We start from the raw sequence: 17,246 nt of genomic DNA on the forward strand, positions 1-17,246 counted from the left end.
TCAAACCTACGTTTTTAAATAATGGAGTAAAAAAACAAAAGCAAATACCACAGGAGAGTACAACCAGGAACCGTAACGGACTATAATGTTTTTTTCACCAGGAAGGTACTGCAGAAATGGTTCCAATGATGAAATTTCCAAATCGCTAATAGTGTTGGTATACATGTGGTGGCTTAGAACATGACTTATTCTCCATTCCCTAAGAAAGGATTTTAAATTCTAATAAGAACCTTAACTATTGGTTGAAAATGGTGAGGTTTTGTTTTTTGTTTATCAATCCCAATCCTCTGACCGGTTTTGCCGTATTACGGCTCATCAGAGAGGCTATAGGGCTTGATAACCAAAGAACAAAACCTTCATCCCAGTATAGTCAACTGGATGCCAGAAATGATAGAAAACCTCACCATTTTCAACCAATCAGATCGGTGTTTAACCGAATGATGCGGCATTAATGGTGCTGTTCCTAGATTTGGGAACGCCATCTGTACTTTCTAACTCATAGAGTTGAGTACAGATGTCACCAGATGTTGCACAACAACTACCAACCTTAACTATGTCATCTGTACTGATCAAGACCGATTAACTAGCAGAATGCAGATCAAACTTGAAATCAATCTAAACCTAAGTTTACATGTGCAGTGGCTAATTTTAGTTTGCGATTGGTCAAAAAAGCAGCTTTCAGCTTTGCTGCTTCATAAACTGTGATTTACGCAAATACTGCACATGGGAACATTGACCGAACAACTGGATTAACTTACTTAGAACTCATCATGGAAAAATCAAAGTAGAACCTCCTAAAATTGTCCCTCTGATGGAAAAAATTATGACTAGCGACCGCTAGCATTGCTAAACACATCCCGGCTAACAGTCCAACCGAGAAGCTTCTAAAATACACAGCCAGCAGAAAACAACCGCAGTAAGCGGCGAAAAACCCATCTGTCAACAATTTGCTTCGATCTGACCCAGTGCTGGGTAAGCTTGCCATCTTTTTAGCGATTCGCTTTTTCAGTACTTTGTAGAAGCCATTTTCGTGGAAAGTAAATGGGAAATTTCTAGGAATGGTGGCGTTTTTCACGAAAAACTTGGGAAGGAGTTCCTCAGCTTTTGTGGTTAGATGGTGGGATTCAAACGCTTCCGTTATGTCGGTTCCCTTAAATAAGTATTATAGTTACAATTTGTATTGGATTTAAATCAAAGCATGGCTACTTTTGTGAGTTTAATCCAGTCTTTACCTCCAGGATGACTGTCTATAAATTTGGTTAAATTGTACAGCTTATCGTGAATTCTCCAGTAACCTTCAGCACCATCATCAATGTTTTTACCCTCCAACCAATGGTAACCTACCATTTGACAACATAGATGAGATTGATTCAATAGACGCAAAGTAAGTTTCAAGTTCCATGGAGCAAGCAGAGCGTTTTTGACGTCACGATGACGTAATTTGAGAAAACCATAATTTAACCAACTGACGTCATTGTGACGTTAAATTTGCTCTGCACACGCCAGGGAGCGCAAAACGAACGGGGCCAGAGTCTTTAAAAAAGCATGCAATACTCTCTTTAGATACTTTGTGGTAGATTTACCTTATTTAGATCTTACTTTATACTATTTATGTTTACAGTACATACCTAAATGTAGTGGATGATCTCTAAACGTTGGATATTTAATTCCCAAACTAGATTTGAATACTCCATTCAGAAACATTTCTGGAACTCAAGTAGAACCACACTATAGGAAAAAACGCATCGAAATAATTAATCAACGATAACGAGTCCTTGTAGCATAAATATCATGCATATGGAAATTCATTAACTTTGGTGCTAAAGTACCAAAAGTACTAAAAACGACAGTAAAGTGCCAAGCAAAAAATACTAACTTTTATAAATAGTCAATATACTTATTGACTAACGTGTTTCAAATTAGTTTAATTATTTAATACATACATACAATCAAGGTTAAAAAGTGTTGTAAAAATATTTTGCAAATTTTGATTTTTCTGCTTTGACGCAGAAGATTTGACGTAGATTATTATAATTTGCCCACGACCAATGTCCGACTATTCCTAAAAGTGTTATTCTGATTCTACTTGAGTCCAAACAGTTAATAGCAGACAAACAAACTTATCTGCAGTATTTATTCATTTGCATCAATGCAGTGATAAGTGAAGGTTAAAGCATCACAAAAAAACAACAAATGTTACTTACCTTTTACGTTATTTGGTTATTTCTAAAAAAACATAAACAAACAATAAGATAATCCTTACTATTCCTTACAAACAGCTCGTATTAGTAAATTACTTATCAACACTCAACAGTTACTTGCAATTCGAGGTCAAAGGCGTTCGATATGTTTATAGCATTAAATACTCGAATGGAATATTCCCAGCAAAACTAATATCAAACTGGTACTGGAATTAAATTAATTACGACAGGACAGTACTGAATTATATTTGTAATACGATTTTTCTGACAAGGTTCAATCCTAATGTATTTTTAAAGCAATTGCTTTTAATTTGTTGTTTTTTCTTGATCAATTACAAAAAATCTCTACTAACAATGTTCATGAATACTGGCGATTTTACTTTACTCAGTAAGACCATTTTTAATCACTTGCCAAAGAAGCATAGCATTAAGCACAAATATTTTTCAATTTAAATATATCTTTCTATAATGAAGCATCCTCACATAAAAAACAACTATTTTGCAAATAAATTAATCTAAACATATCTAATACTCTAACTGAAGAAAGGTAATACATATAAGTACAATATCAAAAAAGGCGGAAGTATGTACATGCATGTTGCACTAGTTAAGTACCTACCTTAAATTTTAGGATAAACCGATAAATTTCAATTCAATTGTGTACTATCAAGTTGTCAGAATAAAATTAAAACTATATACATATTACAAAATTACAGATGTACAAGTGAGTCGATATACAAAACAGCTGTCTAAACACTAGTGGCACTTCTAAAAAATAATAACTTAGTAAATATTTTAAAAACTTACAAATCTACAAACTTAAAAAAGTTAAAAATTATCTTAAAAGAGATAACATCACAAAAACGGCCAAACCGACAGCAGAACCACTAAGACGCAGCCCATTCGACGTCTTGCCTTTAGACTTGTCACTTACCCCCAATCTATCCTCAATCACCTGCATTATATCAGGATTTTTGACTAACTTGGAAGCGCAAGCGGTGCCTTTAATGGCATCGCTAACTTTAGCGGACATGATCCGGAAATTGACATCGTTATAGTCCAAAGTAGAGTACATGAATACTGGCAATTTGTCAGACAACACCCAAACGTTGCCTTCGTTGTCCACTTTGACGTCGTTGGGAAATAGCATGGTGACGTTGTCCATGTACACCCTACCTTGGGACTCCATTGTGTAGCTAGGGTTGGTGGTTCTCCAGCAAGCCACCGCGTTCAGTTGCACCAGAGCGTAGAAGAGAACGCCGGTGCGTTTGTCCAAGAAGGAGGCGCCACTTTGACTTCTAGGGCCGCGACTACCCAAGTGCTTGAATTCTTGGTAGCTGCTTTGGTTGGTGGCCAACGATTCGTCTCGAAGCACCTGTAAGATGTTATTTATGTAACCAGTTACGAAAAGTACATTTTTGGTGTAACAAGTAGGTTTGTTGTACTCGTACTGCAATTTTGAGGGAATTTTAGATAAAGAGAAATTTACGAAACGTCTTTTTTAATTTATCCAATAAAAAAAACTTAAAACCAGATTTACCAGGTTTCTTAATCAAATGTTTCGTGAGGAAAGCAGTACTATTGTAGTTAACTTGATATTTCCTTTCAAACTTACTTTAGTACTGACAGCAAACTCGTCAAAACTGATCATAGGGTGGAAAAACAAAGTACTGTAACCGTCTTTTTCTGGCCTGAGGGCCAACCCGAATAAACCATCAGACCAGTTGAACGATACTCCAGCTACGGTCAAGTTGCCTGCGGTCGGTTTAAGATGGAAGTAGTTGTGTTTGACCTTCCAGCTGCGGTTTTCTTTCCAAGAGTAGACCACCAGACCAGGTGCTCCCAAGTCTCCCAGATAGGCAAAAGTATTCTACAACACCAAACCGTTAACCTGTTATTGTATCTCAATTCAGGGGACTCACATCACAGTCTTCATCTTCCACGGCAATATTGGCAAAAAAGGAATCATCGGTTGTTTGGTCACTTGGGATTTCGTAGGTCCGGATCAGAGCGTCGTTGTGTAGGTCGTACACCATAATGGTGGTGTTTTTGTACACTTTTGGTGCTGCTTCCAATAAACCCTGAATAAACAAATTAACTATTAAATTTAGGTAAGTACGAAGGCGTAGAAGGGCCACAAACATTTTTGTGTTTATGTTTGTACATAATTTACCGTTTTTTTATAAAATTGCCATTATGTCGGTTGTGAAAAATTTTATATCCCTCTCTGACTCTATCAAATTTTATAGTGTTTTTTTCAGGCTATTCCTCGGAATTTAGGTAAATTCCGACTTCAAACTCGGAATTTAGTTAAATTCTGACTTTGAACTCGGAATTTAGTTAAATTCCGACTTCAAACTCGGAATTTAGTTGAATTCCGACTTCAAACTCGGAATTTAGTCAAATTCCGACTTAAAACTCGGAATTTAGTCAAATTCCGTCTTTAAACTCGGAATTTAGTTAAATTCCGACTTCCAACTCAGAATTTACATTGTCACATTGCAAAAGCTCTTCAAACCAAATTAGACAAAATTTTTCAGTTTGGCAACATTGCAAACATTCTTCGAAGCAAATTAGTAGAATTTGTTAACTTTGGCTACATTGCAAACACACTTCAAAGAAATTAGTCGGACTTGTCAGTTCGGTTACATTCAAACACTCTTAGAACCAAAATTGTAGAATTTGTTAGTTTGATAACATTGCAAGGACACTTTTGAACCAAATTACCAAATTTTGTCAGTTAGGCAACATTGCAAACAGCCTTCGATCTAAATTAGGAGAGTTTGTTAATTTGGCAACATTGCAAGCAAACACACTTCAAAGAAATTAGTTGAATTTGTCAGTTTGATAACATTGCATATACTCTTCAACTCAAATTAGTAAAATTAGTTTGGCAACATTGCAAACACTCTTTGATCTTAATTAGTAGAATTTGTTAATTTGTCAACATTGCAAAAACACTCTTCGAACCAAAATAGTAGAATTTGTCAGTTTGACAACATTGCAACTAAATTCCGAGTTTGAAGTCGGAATTTAACTAATTTTCGAGTTTGAAGTCGGAATTTAGTTAATTTCCGAGTTCGGTCGGAATTTAGTTAATTTCCGAGTTCGAAGTAAAAATTTAAGAAAAATAATGTCTGTGGCCCTTCTACGCCTTCGTAGGTAAGTAATGTGAGACGACAGAAATTAACAAGAAGTTACTTTTCTGGATTGGAAAATTTGTCGAGAAAAATTTAGTGAAAGCATTGATCACTTCTGATTGAATTTCAATTCTTAATATCAGAAATTAGATAGAGAATTACTATTATCAGAAAATTAAAACAAAACGTTGTCTGCAATTATATTGTTGCTATCTTGCATAACATGCGATAGACATGAGTCAAACAAGTATAAAAAACTGGTTGATTTTAAATTGCAAATGCGACACCAACAGTAACCTATCCAATTTCATAACATACCTCTTAACAGAGTTTATTGTGGGCATCTAACATAAAAAAAATAATTAAACCAACCAAGACTGTGATGTTGCAGTTTTTTTGCTTTACATTTATGACAGTCATTTCATACCATAAAGTGAAAGTATATAATCTACTGAATATCTTTGATACCTGATATATAATATGTAACTTTACGAAGGCGTTTACGTATTGCCAAACTATGCTTTTAATTAAAAAATTTCACTAATAATTGACGGTTTTTTTGTCACTATTGAAGATAAACATCTTAATGAAAAATTTCGGTCTTTCGGATTTTCGGTCATTTAACAATTGATACATCCTGCCATAAATCATGTTGCCAGGTTTATTGTTTTTGTGGTTCTTCTACTGTTCTTCTGTTTTATTTTTTTTGTACATAATTTACCGTTTTTTATAAAATTGCCATTATGTCGGTTGTGAAAAATTTTATATCCCTCTCTGACTCTATCAAATTTTAGAGTGTTTTTTTCAGGCTATTGAATTGGAAATTTAATGAGGATTCTAAAAATGTGCTTAAAACAGCCATTTTCTTACTCCAAGTGGGTCACGTATTATCCTCTAAAACGACGTGGTATCTGCCACTAAGGTCAAAGCTGAAAAACCACCCTGTATAGTGTATTATAACTTACTTCTAGTCCAGTGTCGATAACCCAAAGTCTTCCGCATTGGTCTGCTCTTACTCGAAAAGGTGACACAATACTAGGGGGCGCATCCCCTAAAGATCTGTGGGCGTCCCAGTTTGGATAGGGTTTTAGTAATGGTGCCTCCATCGGATCTAAAATATAAAAACATGTTTATTTAAAATAAAATTTGGTGTGAACCATAAAATAACCAATTTCTACAATAAAACAAATAAAATCTGACACCATTTAGCTATGTTATTAGCTAAAAATCCCTTTTTGGTAAAGGTAAGAAACCAAGAAACTTTGCTGTATTTTCATACTTTTGTCACTCTGTATGTACCCGTTATAGATAAATGACCTAATTACAAATGTCGTTTAAATAAGTAAGGAATTTCCATTAAATATTGACGTAATTTACGTTTACGCAATTCCGGTACCTGATGAAGAAAGAACCTACATTATTAATAAGTGTCAAACTGGATTTCATTGAAATAACAATATTTGTTTATCTATGGAAATATGAATTTGTGCTATCATTATGTGTGTTCCCATTAAAATTTTTGCGGTTAATGTACAAGGTATATTTTAAATGGATTTTTGTATTAATTACCCAAGGAATCTGGGAATATACGGTTACGTCACTGTATTCATTATATTTAGGTACTTTACTTTAATTGACTTAAACTGAAAGCAGTTAAAGAATAAGGAAACTTTGACAATGACTAACCATTTTGACTTCCTTTAAACATAAAAATGTTAATAAACCTTTCACAAACAAAAAACAGACATTCACACATTATAACGTGTTACAGTAAAGGTTTCAGGGTTCCTTCCTGAAACCTCGACCTACACCCAACCACCTTAACACGATTTCTGTACAAGGAAATTCTCGTCCTTGCCGCACACTTGGTCCAATTATTATTATCCTTTCTTTCTTGATGATTACATTTTTTTTTTCAACTTAAACTTAAGTCGATAATTTCAATTATTAGCAGCGTTTATCGAACGGTTTTGATGCATGTTTTTTCATTGTGAATCGATCGGGCCAATTAATCGGCTTTTGTAGGTTATCCATTGTAAGTGAAATACCGTGTGAACTAGGTTTTTCTTAATGAGACTCCAATGAAAATGTTACGGATTGAAACAAATTGTATTAGTAACTCGTTACGTATAGTTAGAGTATTGGTCAGATTTAAAGAAATATTAAAACATGACAACTTGCACCCATATTCTTCCGAGTACCTACTACTAATTACCACAAAAAAATGTTTGGTATAATACCCCATTGTGTTTGGTGCATATACTAATTGTTGTAGTGTTCTGAGGATGACTTAATTATTAAACCGAAACATTGACCTGTAAAAAACGGTTATTTTCATTAAAAACCTTTGACCGAAAAGCCCACTTAATTATCTGTTCCTATCGTTTTAGTTGTCAATCGCCACGCCAAAGTAATAAAATACCATTTAGCTACAAAAATTACGAAATCATCATGCTTAACCACGCTTTCTCATTCGACTTGTTCAGGTTCTGGCATCACTTGCGGGTCCTTTTGATTGTATCTTGATTTGCAATCAACTATTATATGGTCGGAATCTTAAATAGTCTGTCTTGAAAAAAAGGATTTTTTTTTCAAGAAAATATAGAAAATTTATTTATTTAATTTATAGAAAAGGTACATTTTTGTAGGGATATCAAGTGTTTACCATTATAGTTAGTTTTAGTAGGATTGTATGTAGTTATTAAGAAAATTAACAGTATTACTTGATGAACTTCAAAGGAGGTGAAAAAGGTGGTACGTGGAGGTAGAAGGTGGGATAAAAGGTTTTTTTTTTTTTATGGTGGTTGATTGTCAGAGAGACTTTGAGAGAGCTAAAAAAGACAATTTAAAAAAAAAAGAGAAATTGGAGCAAAAATCAGACTATTGAAGATCAGGGGATCTTAGAAAGCTTTTTCCTTCCGGAACGGAAGTTACTGGGTGTAATACCAAGTGCTACCAGCAATTGTACCGTCTAGTCCACGTTATGACATGGAGCAGATTGTGATAGAGGACCTATTCCAGAAGTGGTTAAATCGATAACCGAGGAGGCCTCCCGGCTGTTACCGAGGTACAGCCTTTGTAGTTAAAAATCCACCTCAACTGAAAAGAAGAAGATTGGTCGGTTTATTTTGGACAATTTGGACTCTTTGACGAAGAGTATTAGTTGTAAGTAGTTTGTAATTTTTTGTATTAAAGACATTTGTAGTTTCAATGATATATTTAGAAGCAGGATTTTTAGGTAGAAAGTAAGTTAGATAGGTTTAGTTATTTACCTTAAAAATAACTTGGCATCCCTATTATAGAATTTTTATTCAAGCTTATTTATTTAAATTTTCTTTATTTACTAGATTATTAGAATGAATGGTCAGGGTGAATCTGATGCCAAGTCCTTAAAAATACAGGAAAATGTTAGTTTTAAAATTCGTTATTGTTTGTTGAAAACATTGTTTTTACAATACAGCGAATTGTTACTGGGCGTTATTTACTGTTACTATACAGAAATTTACATCAGATGATGTAGAATGCAAATCTAGATTAGATCGTAAGTTATTATAAGTATTTATGGGCGAGAAAAAACATATTTTAGAAATCATGAAGAAATTGAAAAAAATCATTAAGCCCCTATGTTATGGCAAATTTGGTTAAAATGCATCATAAGTGTTAATCAAAATAGTTTCAGACTAACAAAAAGCCATTAAATCAAGTCAACGACAATCGGGTCTAAATCACACCATTCTTTTTTGAAACAATCACATTTTTTACAACTAGTGATTAATGAGCATGTTTTGTTTGATGTAACCAGACGTTTCCTTTATGTGTTGTTTTCTTAGCAAACAACTTACGTGTTTTGGGTTCAGTAAAGTTTATTTTGCCAATCAATTTTTTAAGTTTCAGTCCTAATTGGAAATTCTGAACAAGACAACTTACATGATGTTTTCTAAGCCTATTTGAGCTTTTACTTACAGCTTTGACTATTTTTAGGCTATGTTTTGTTAAATAAGTTGGCAACGCCGCCATTTATGATTGAAATATTCTGTATAGCCAAAATAATTATTGGCATGTTGAAGAACAAATTTTAAAACAATAAATGAATGATAATTTAGCCGAGTATTTAACTATCTGAAATTATATAGGGTGTCTTATTACAAAACTTATAAGAAAACCGTTATATGACAAGAAATCGATTGGGTCAATGTCACAAAGTGTGTCGTCATCTTGGTCTAGCTCATTGATTTCCAATGGTTCTCTTTTCTGTACTTCTAGTTTCTTATGTATATTTTTTTTAATTTTCTTACCTGTATTTATGTTAAATACCACTGATAGTCACTAATTGGCAATGATACTTTCTTTTACCTTGTCTTATTAAGGTTTTTTATTTTTTTACCAATACATTACGACAACCTTAAACATATCCATTTAGTTATATTTAAGTTTTAATTGTTAATTGATAACTTGTTGCCTTATATGGATTAAAATAACCTTTGTTTTAGCTAATTGAATGATTCAGTTCACACTAAACTCAGTTTGTAACATTGGCATAGTTTCCAAAGAAATATTTACACTTTTTTACGAAGGCGTAAAAAGGCCACAGACGTTATTTTTCTTAAATTTCGACTTCAAACTTCAAACTCGGAAATTAGTTAAATTCCGAAAGAATTTAGGTAAATTCCGACTTCAAATTCTGAATTTAGTTAAATTCTGACTTTGAACTCAGAATTTAGTTAAATTCCGACTTCGAACTCAGAATTTACATTGTCACATTGCAAAAGCTCTTCAAACCAAATTAGACAAAATTTTTCAGTTTGGCAACATTGCAAACATTCTTCGAAGCAAATTAGTAAGATTTGTTAACTTTGGGAACATTGCTAACACACTTCAAAGAAATTAGTCGGACTTGTCAGTTTGGTTACCTTACAAACACTCTTCGAACCAAAATTGTAGAATTTGTTAGTTTGATAACATTGCAAGGATACTTTTGAACCAAATTACCAAATTTTGTCAGTTAGGCAACATTTCAAACAGTCTTCGATCTAAATTAGGAGAGTTTGTTAATTTGGCAACATTGCAAGAAAACACACTTCAAAGAAATTAGTTGAACTTGTCAGTTTGGACAGATTGGAAACACTCTTCAACCAAAATTGTCGAATTAGTCAGTTTGATAACATTGCATATACTCTTCAAACCAAATTAGTAAAATTAGTCAGTTTGGCAACATTGCAAACACTCTTTCATCTTAATTAGTAGATCTAAAATAGTAGAATTTGTCAGTTTGACAACATAGAAACTAAATTCCGAGTTTGAAGTCGGAATTTAACTAATTTCCGAGTTCGAAGTCAGAATTTAACTAAATTCAGAGTTTGAAGTCGGAATTTACCTAAATTCTTTCGGAATTTAACTAATTTCCGAGTTCAAAGTCGGAATTTAGTTAATTTCCGAGTTTCAAGTCGAAATTTAACTAGTTTCCGAGTTTCAAGTCGGAATTTAGTTAATTTCTGAGTTTGAAGTAAAAATTTAAGAAAAATAACGTCTGTGGCCCTTCTACGCCTTCGTACTTTTTCAGTAAAAACACAGTGCTTTAACAAAACCACTAAAATTGCTGACATATTTTAAATTAAACTTGCTTGTGAGCAATTGACAAACAATAATAATGTTAGTATATTGGTGACAAACGATTTGTAGAATCTATCAACATGTCCCAAACAACTTATTATTGTGTATGCGTTATTCGCCGTTATTGTTTTGAATTTTATCAGTTGCATTCCCTGTCTTATCAATATGTTTAATGTAATACAGTCCGGGGAATAAGCAGATAATTTAACCAGTACTAACCTTTAGTTCTATCAATGTAAGCTAACGAGGCTGCCACTCCGAATTTCCACCTGGGTACTGTCACAAAGATTCTGTTTTTGTACACCTCTAATCCTAAAGGAAGATTGTTTTCCGGTATAAAAGATTTGTCCTGAATGGCTGATTCTCGTTTTTCCGGGCTGCCAAAATCGAAATCCAGAATTTTCCATTCGTAGCTGATGTTCAGTTTGTTACACCCGGTTAGCACCACGACAGCCAGGAAAGGTAGCAGTTTGTAGGGAGACATCGTCCTGGAAAAATCACACACCACGCGCTTTAAGAAACAGTTACCATACGACAAATTGTGTACATGCAATAACGAAAACCAACATTATCTCGAAGAATAATTTGACTTTGATAGTTTTAAATTGGCTAATAGGAGCAAGGTCAGGTTGGTCAGAAGGATTATCGCGCCGCGGTTTAACTGGTCTCCCTTCTAATCTACACAAGCAAAACTGACACAAGATGGACCAGTCACGTCGACTCAAGATTAATTACCATTGTTTATTGTCTCCGCCAGATTTTTGTTACTAAACAACATTTTGCACCTTAATGGAGGCCAGGAACGGCATAAAAATTGCATAATCACACGCGTTTTAATGTTGGATTTTCTCTCACTCGTTTAAATGCTAAACAGGTGCTGGGACATTTTGAAACGCATTGTTTAACATTCTCAATTAAGTGCTACACCTTTTTTCTGGCCGAACGCTAATTAAACCGTATACTGTTCTTGACGAAATACTGAAAAAAAACGTTAAGATAATATAAATATGGTGGGCGAAAAATCGGTGAAGGTTGCGTTGGGAAAATTTTTTATCGTTAACGTACCATGGAGAAATGTTTATTGACAATTTGACCTGATGGTAAACGAACACCATGCTGGTTTATTGTACCATTGAACAGCTACCTGATGTTAGGATAGGCAAATTAAATACCGATATTGCTTTCTACATCTATGCAGTGTGTTTCACATTTTGAATGTCGAGAAAAGATAGATGGTATCTAAGCCTAAAATCAGAATTGAAGGTGTCGTAACTGTCATTCCAGTCAAATTATGTCATTTATACAAAACAAAGACCAACTAAAAGGAACAGGATATCCGGAAAGTCCAATATTGGGGTCAAAAACAAACCATTAACACAACTAGACTACTATTGGAAATAACATCACGTCATCTCAATGCCAACACTACTTCACAGCTTTTTTATTACCCAATTATTCTTAGGAGAATATGGACTGGTATTCACAACCGGAATTTAAAAAAGAGGTTTAATAAAGGAAAAAAACGAGGACAAAAAATATGTATTTTTTAGACTATTGAAAATTGTATTGTTTCTGAACATTTTTGATGCCCATATCTTTAATTCTAACCGTTTCCGAAATTATAGATTTTTTTAACTTTTTTGTTGGGAATTGAACCAATATTTTGAAAATTTCGTATCTTTTCCATTTTTGGGGTTTTATCAATTGTAAAAAGCACAAAATGTTCGTCTTGAACTGCTCTTTTACCTCCTGTTAACCGCAATACGATTAAACATATACCGGGCGTCAAAAAAACAAAAAAAAAAAACAGTTACAATTAAAACTAACGCTCTGTGTAAACCTAGTCCACTGGGTGCAAAAAGTCATTCTGAGCATTTTTGGCATAACGCAAAATTTCCTTTAACCGTTTCCGAGATATTCGACTTTCTACTTTTTTTTTAAATCTTAGTGGTTTTGCTCATGTTGACTCAGTCGAACCTCAAGCTTAAAGATTCATAGAATCGAATGAAAAACTTTTTTTTTGTCATGTTTAGCTCTAAGTCAAGGCAGCGCGCCAAAGCTACCCCGATCGGGGTAGATCTACCTCATTTCGAATAACTTCACCCCGCTCGCTCCTCCCATCAAATCTATCCCGTTATTAAATGGAACAATCAAGAAACAAAAAATCCACCGTTTTTGTAGTTATTCTACCGTTCTCCCGTTTTTTGTATATAATCTACCGTTTTAAATTACATTACTGTCATTATTATGTTGGTTGTGAAACTTTTCATATACTTTTTCAATTTATTGAATAGGAAATTTAATAAGGATTCTAAAAATGCGCTTAAAACAGTCATTTTCTTACTCCAAATTATTCTTAAAAACCACGTGATGTCTGTCACTAATGTCAGAATTGTCAAAATTTTACTAGAATTTACAAGAATTACATTTCAACACAGTTTTTGAAATCAGACAATTTTCTGAGATTTAACAGTTATTTTGACAATTGTCACTTCATAGTCTAGCTAAATAGTGTTCTACGATCACCTGACAACTGTCAATAACGTCAAAACTGTTAAACTGTGCTCTAGTTACAAAAATTATGGTTTAGGAACGTTTTCTTGCAGTATTTGATAATTAAACGTGTTTTTGAGATTTATTACCGTTATTTTGACAATTGTCACGTGACCGTCTAGTTAAACAGTGTTCTACGATCACGTGACAACTGTCACTAACGTCAAAACTGTCAAACTACGCTCTAAAGTTGCAAAAATCAGGGTTTAGAAACGTTTTCTTGTAGTATTTGATATAAAACGTGTTTTTGAGATTTGTGACAGTTATTTTGACAATTTTTACGTGGCCGTCTAGCTAAATAGTGTTCTACAATTATGTGACAACTGTTATTAACGTCAAAACTGTCAAACTATGCTCTAAAGTTGCAAAAATCAGGGTTTAGGAACGTTTTCTCGCAGTGTTTGATAATAAAACGTGTTTTTGAGATTTATGACAGTTATTTTGACAATTGTCAAATGACCGTCTAGCTAAATAGTGTTCTACACTCACGTGACAACTGTCAATAACGTCAAAACTGTCAAACTGTGCTCTAGTTGCAAAAATTATGGTTTAGGAAAGTTTTCTTGCAGTATTTGATAATTAAACGTGTTTTTGAGATTTATTACCGTTATTTTGACAATTGTCACGTGACCGTCTAGTTAAATAGTGTTATACGATCACGTGACAACTTTCACTAACGTCAAAACTGTCAAACTATGCTCTAAAGTTGGAAAAATCTGGGTTTAGAAACGATTTCTTGTAGTAGTTGATATAAAACGTGTTTTTGAGATTTATGGTCACACGGGTCACGGGACTGTTTAGCTAAATTATCCTCTAAAACCACGTGATCTAGCGATTATTATAAAAAAATTTAAAATCTATATTTTTGAAGTACGGTTTTTGTCAAGAATCAATGACTAAAATTTTTGACAACTACTAAAAAAATTTAATTTATTTCAGGACAGAAATCGACTCAAGTTTAAGCTCCAAATAATTTGTTATAGACAATTTCAAACATTACTCATTACTGGAAACCTGAAAAGTCATTTCTCCTAAACTGTTTTAACGTTTTACTTACGGTTATGATTTTTTGAGTCATCTGAGCCGTATGTTATACCTACAAGTTAATGAGTGATGGACAATATGTCCCAAACTTGAATGAATTGTAAAACAAATTTTAAGTTGTATGTCTCTCAAGTTGGTTTAAGTAAAGTTACAATTTTTGAAAAAGCAATATTTTTAGTTAGAATTGACTATCGTACAAAATATCGGAAGTTGGAAATGAACCAAAATACGTTAAATCTACTGAAGATGAGAACACTGCGTAATATAGCAAAACTCTCTGAAGATATGAACTTGAAAATACACGGTGTGTTTAATAGAAAATGAAGAATGTGTATGTCTTTCGTTTGACCAATAAAAGAAGTTCGTATCAATAAATCCACAAACTGGTAATTTTCATCTTCTCTTAAGAAATCTTAAAATCTGCATGGTCAATAATACTGAAAATATCATTTTAGAGATAATCGATATTTATGTATTAAGTGCGAAAAGTAGGACTTTTTTGCTTTGAGAATAAAGTTACCTGGCATAATTATATTGAAACATAAAAATACTTGGTAGGACATGTAAAACCTCTGCTGCAGGTAGCTTTGCGGCAGTTAGAAAACTTCAAATGACAACAAATTCTAAAAAATATGCCGGGAAGATGTTCCAACGAGAGAAAATTGAAAAAGTGTCTCACAGACAGAATTAACTGTTCTGTTAAGAATTTCTCGCAATAATCGAGACAATATAAGTATCCCTCGTAAAAGCAAAAAAAACTACATTTCTACGTTTCTTCAATTGAAGAAAAGGTAATTTATTGCAAATTTATTCTTTACAAAACATGTCAATGTTCGCCTGAAGTAGTATTGTCGACCTACTTTAGAATTAAGTGAGTTGTTGGTTAGTTAATTGTTCTTCATGCCTTTCTTAATTGTTAATCAGTTCATCAATATGTTTTACAATTAACTGCACAAAAAATACTAAATTGTAATTAAATTTCGATAATAGGGAATGCTTAAGTGTTTGGTGATATGGGAACCTCTCTATAAAATCTAAAATTTTTGTTTATTACAAAAAACGAGTGGCGTCACAGGAAAATTTTAAAAATTTGACAACATTTCTGATCAATTTGTGAGTACAACAAACAGACAAAGGCTGACATGGTTTTGATATCTCAATTGACATTGTTTATAAAAGAAAAAACTATTATTCTGCATAACCAATCATATAAAAATTAACCACACTTTCAACTAGTTTTTTTTCCAAAAGTGTAATTCAAATTATTTTAAATTTTAAAAATTAAACAAATATTTGTGAAAGTCAGTTTAAACAATCAGTTGTGAAAAAAATATGGTCAGAAAAATTTTTATATCTTCTTTCTTGAAACGGTATTAAACGAAGTAGCAACGTTGCCAAATGGTAAAAACAATACATGTGATGCAATAAAAAAAAATAAGAAAAATTGTAGGTTGATGATATTTAAGATTTAAAATACACTATCATTCAAACCATCAACAGGTGCAGTACTTTACCATTTTCACATTTGTTCTATTCATCTTCTTCACTTACTAATGGATACAATAAGGTTTTTGACATTTCTTTCTTCCGTATACTGTTTCATAAAACTGTGGAAGTACTTCCGAAACTTTCACTAACTGAAGTGAGTCCCGTAAGAGACTCAACACTTGAGAAACACACGTTGGAAAGCCGCTTTTGACATAATCGCACTCTATACGGTTTATTAAACATCCCAGTCGCCGTGACCGCATCCTTATATTGGCATCTCGACGAGATAAATTACATAATTAAAATAAATTATCGATAATGTATTAATATTTATTGAAGGTAAATGCCGCTAACATTTACCCACAAATTCCATTTTAAAATTTTAATTCAAGGCTCTCGGTGTTATGACTTCTTCTACATTAGGAATTTCGTAACGGCGCGAATCGGCTTGGAATCTTTTAAACAATTATCTAATAATATCAGAAGAAATTCGTGTTGTAGTTGAGTTTCCTATTTGCAATCAATTTCAATAAAAGGATGATTACTTGTAGTATCTATAGAAAACGCTTCCTGTTCTAAATTCTAAACTGCCACTAGACATGCAATGTAGTGTCCATCCTGATCTGATAAACGAAAAAAAATTTCAAAACAACTTCCCTAGACAACAATAATTAATGAAGCTTCAAATTCGCACAATTTTTTTCTATGACATCATCACTACATAACAGTTCTTCCAACTCATTCTAGTGCTGCTTCTACTCATCTAGTTCTTGTCGCACTTTACACACCTTATTTGACATATCAATACGCTAAGTCACCGGTTCAATTAACTATTACTAGCTGGTACAATTACTTTTGGTACCTACCTAGATCTAGTTCGAAAAGAACCCGACCACAACACACACACCTAACCGATTAGAGTTGCTAAATAAGTCCCGGTGGTACTAATCGTCAAAGAATTATATTAGGCCGGGCCGAAATTGACGGCGCACATGTCACTAGGCACTAGGTCTTGTATGCGACCTGGCTATGGGTACGGCTCTAACTGGACTGACCTTACCGCCGCCAACCAGAGTACCGGCCGATTCATGATCATGATTAGTGAAAGTAAGTAAACATTGCTAATGACGGGGCTTCGGTTCGTTCTCGTTACTTTTTGATACCGTTCATTTGGTTTTTGAAGAATGAGAAGACGCGTCATGAGATGTTA

General features: G+C 33.5%; 2 protein-coding genes across 2 annotated transcripts in view; both read right to left on the reverse strand.

The window, feature by feature from the left end:
• Positions 1-2,351, reverse strand: part of Cyt-b5-r (Cytochrome b5-related) — a 3,069-nt gene extending 718 nt beyond the window's left edge. Inside the window, exons 1-5 of the mRNA XM_081987700.1 lie at positions 2,205-2,351; positions 1,629-1,728; positions 1,207-1,340; positions 759-1,150; positions 11-199 (exon numbers count right to left, since the gene is read on the reverse strand). Of these exons, the coding sequence (XP_081843826.1) occupies positions 11-199; positions 759-1,150; positions 1,207-1,340; positions 1,629-1,704 (791 nt within the window). The 5' untranslated portion in view covers positions 1,705-1,728; positions 2,205-2,351. The remainder of the gene's footprint in view (positions 1-10; positions 200-758; positions 1,151-1,206; positions 1,341-1,628; positions 1,729-2,204) is intronic.
• A 75-nt stretch (positions 2,352-2,426) lies between these two features.
• On the reverse strand, positions 2,427-17,096 carry yellow-b (L-dopachrome tautomerase yellow-b). Its single transcript, XM_081987672.1, has 6 exons — positions 16,903-17,096; positions 11,171-11,439; positions 6,307-6,452; positions 4,124-4,282; positions 3,817-4,071; positions 2,427-3,576 (listed from the first exon to the last, which is right to left on the reverse strand). The coding sequence occupies exons 2-6, from the start codon at positions 11,433-11,435 to the stop codon at positions 3,037-3,039; spliced, it is 1,365 nt and encodes a 454-aa protein (XP_081843798.1). The 5' UTR covers positions 11,436-11,439; positions 16,903-17,096; the 3' UTR covers positions 2,427-3,036.
• Between the last annotated feature and the right edge of the window lie 150 nt (positions 17,097-17,246).

The sequence above is a fragment of the Ips typographus genome, linkage group LG1, assembly GCF_016097725.1.
Source record: "Ips typographus isolate SLU linkage group LG1, UJ_Ityp_2.0, whole genome shotgun sequence".
NCBI lineage: Eukaryota > Metazoa > Arthropoda > Insecta > Coleoptera > Curculionidae > Ips > Ips typographus.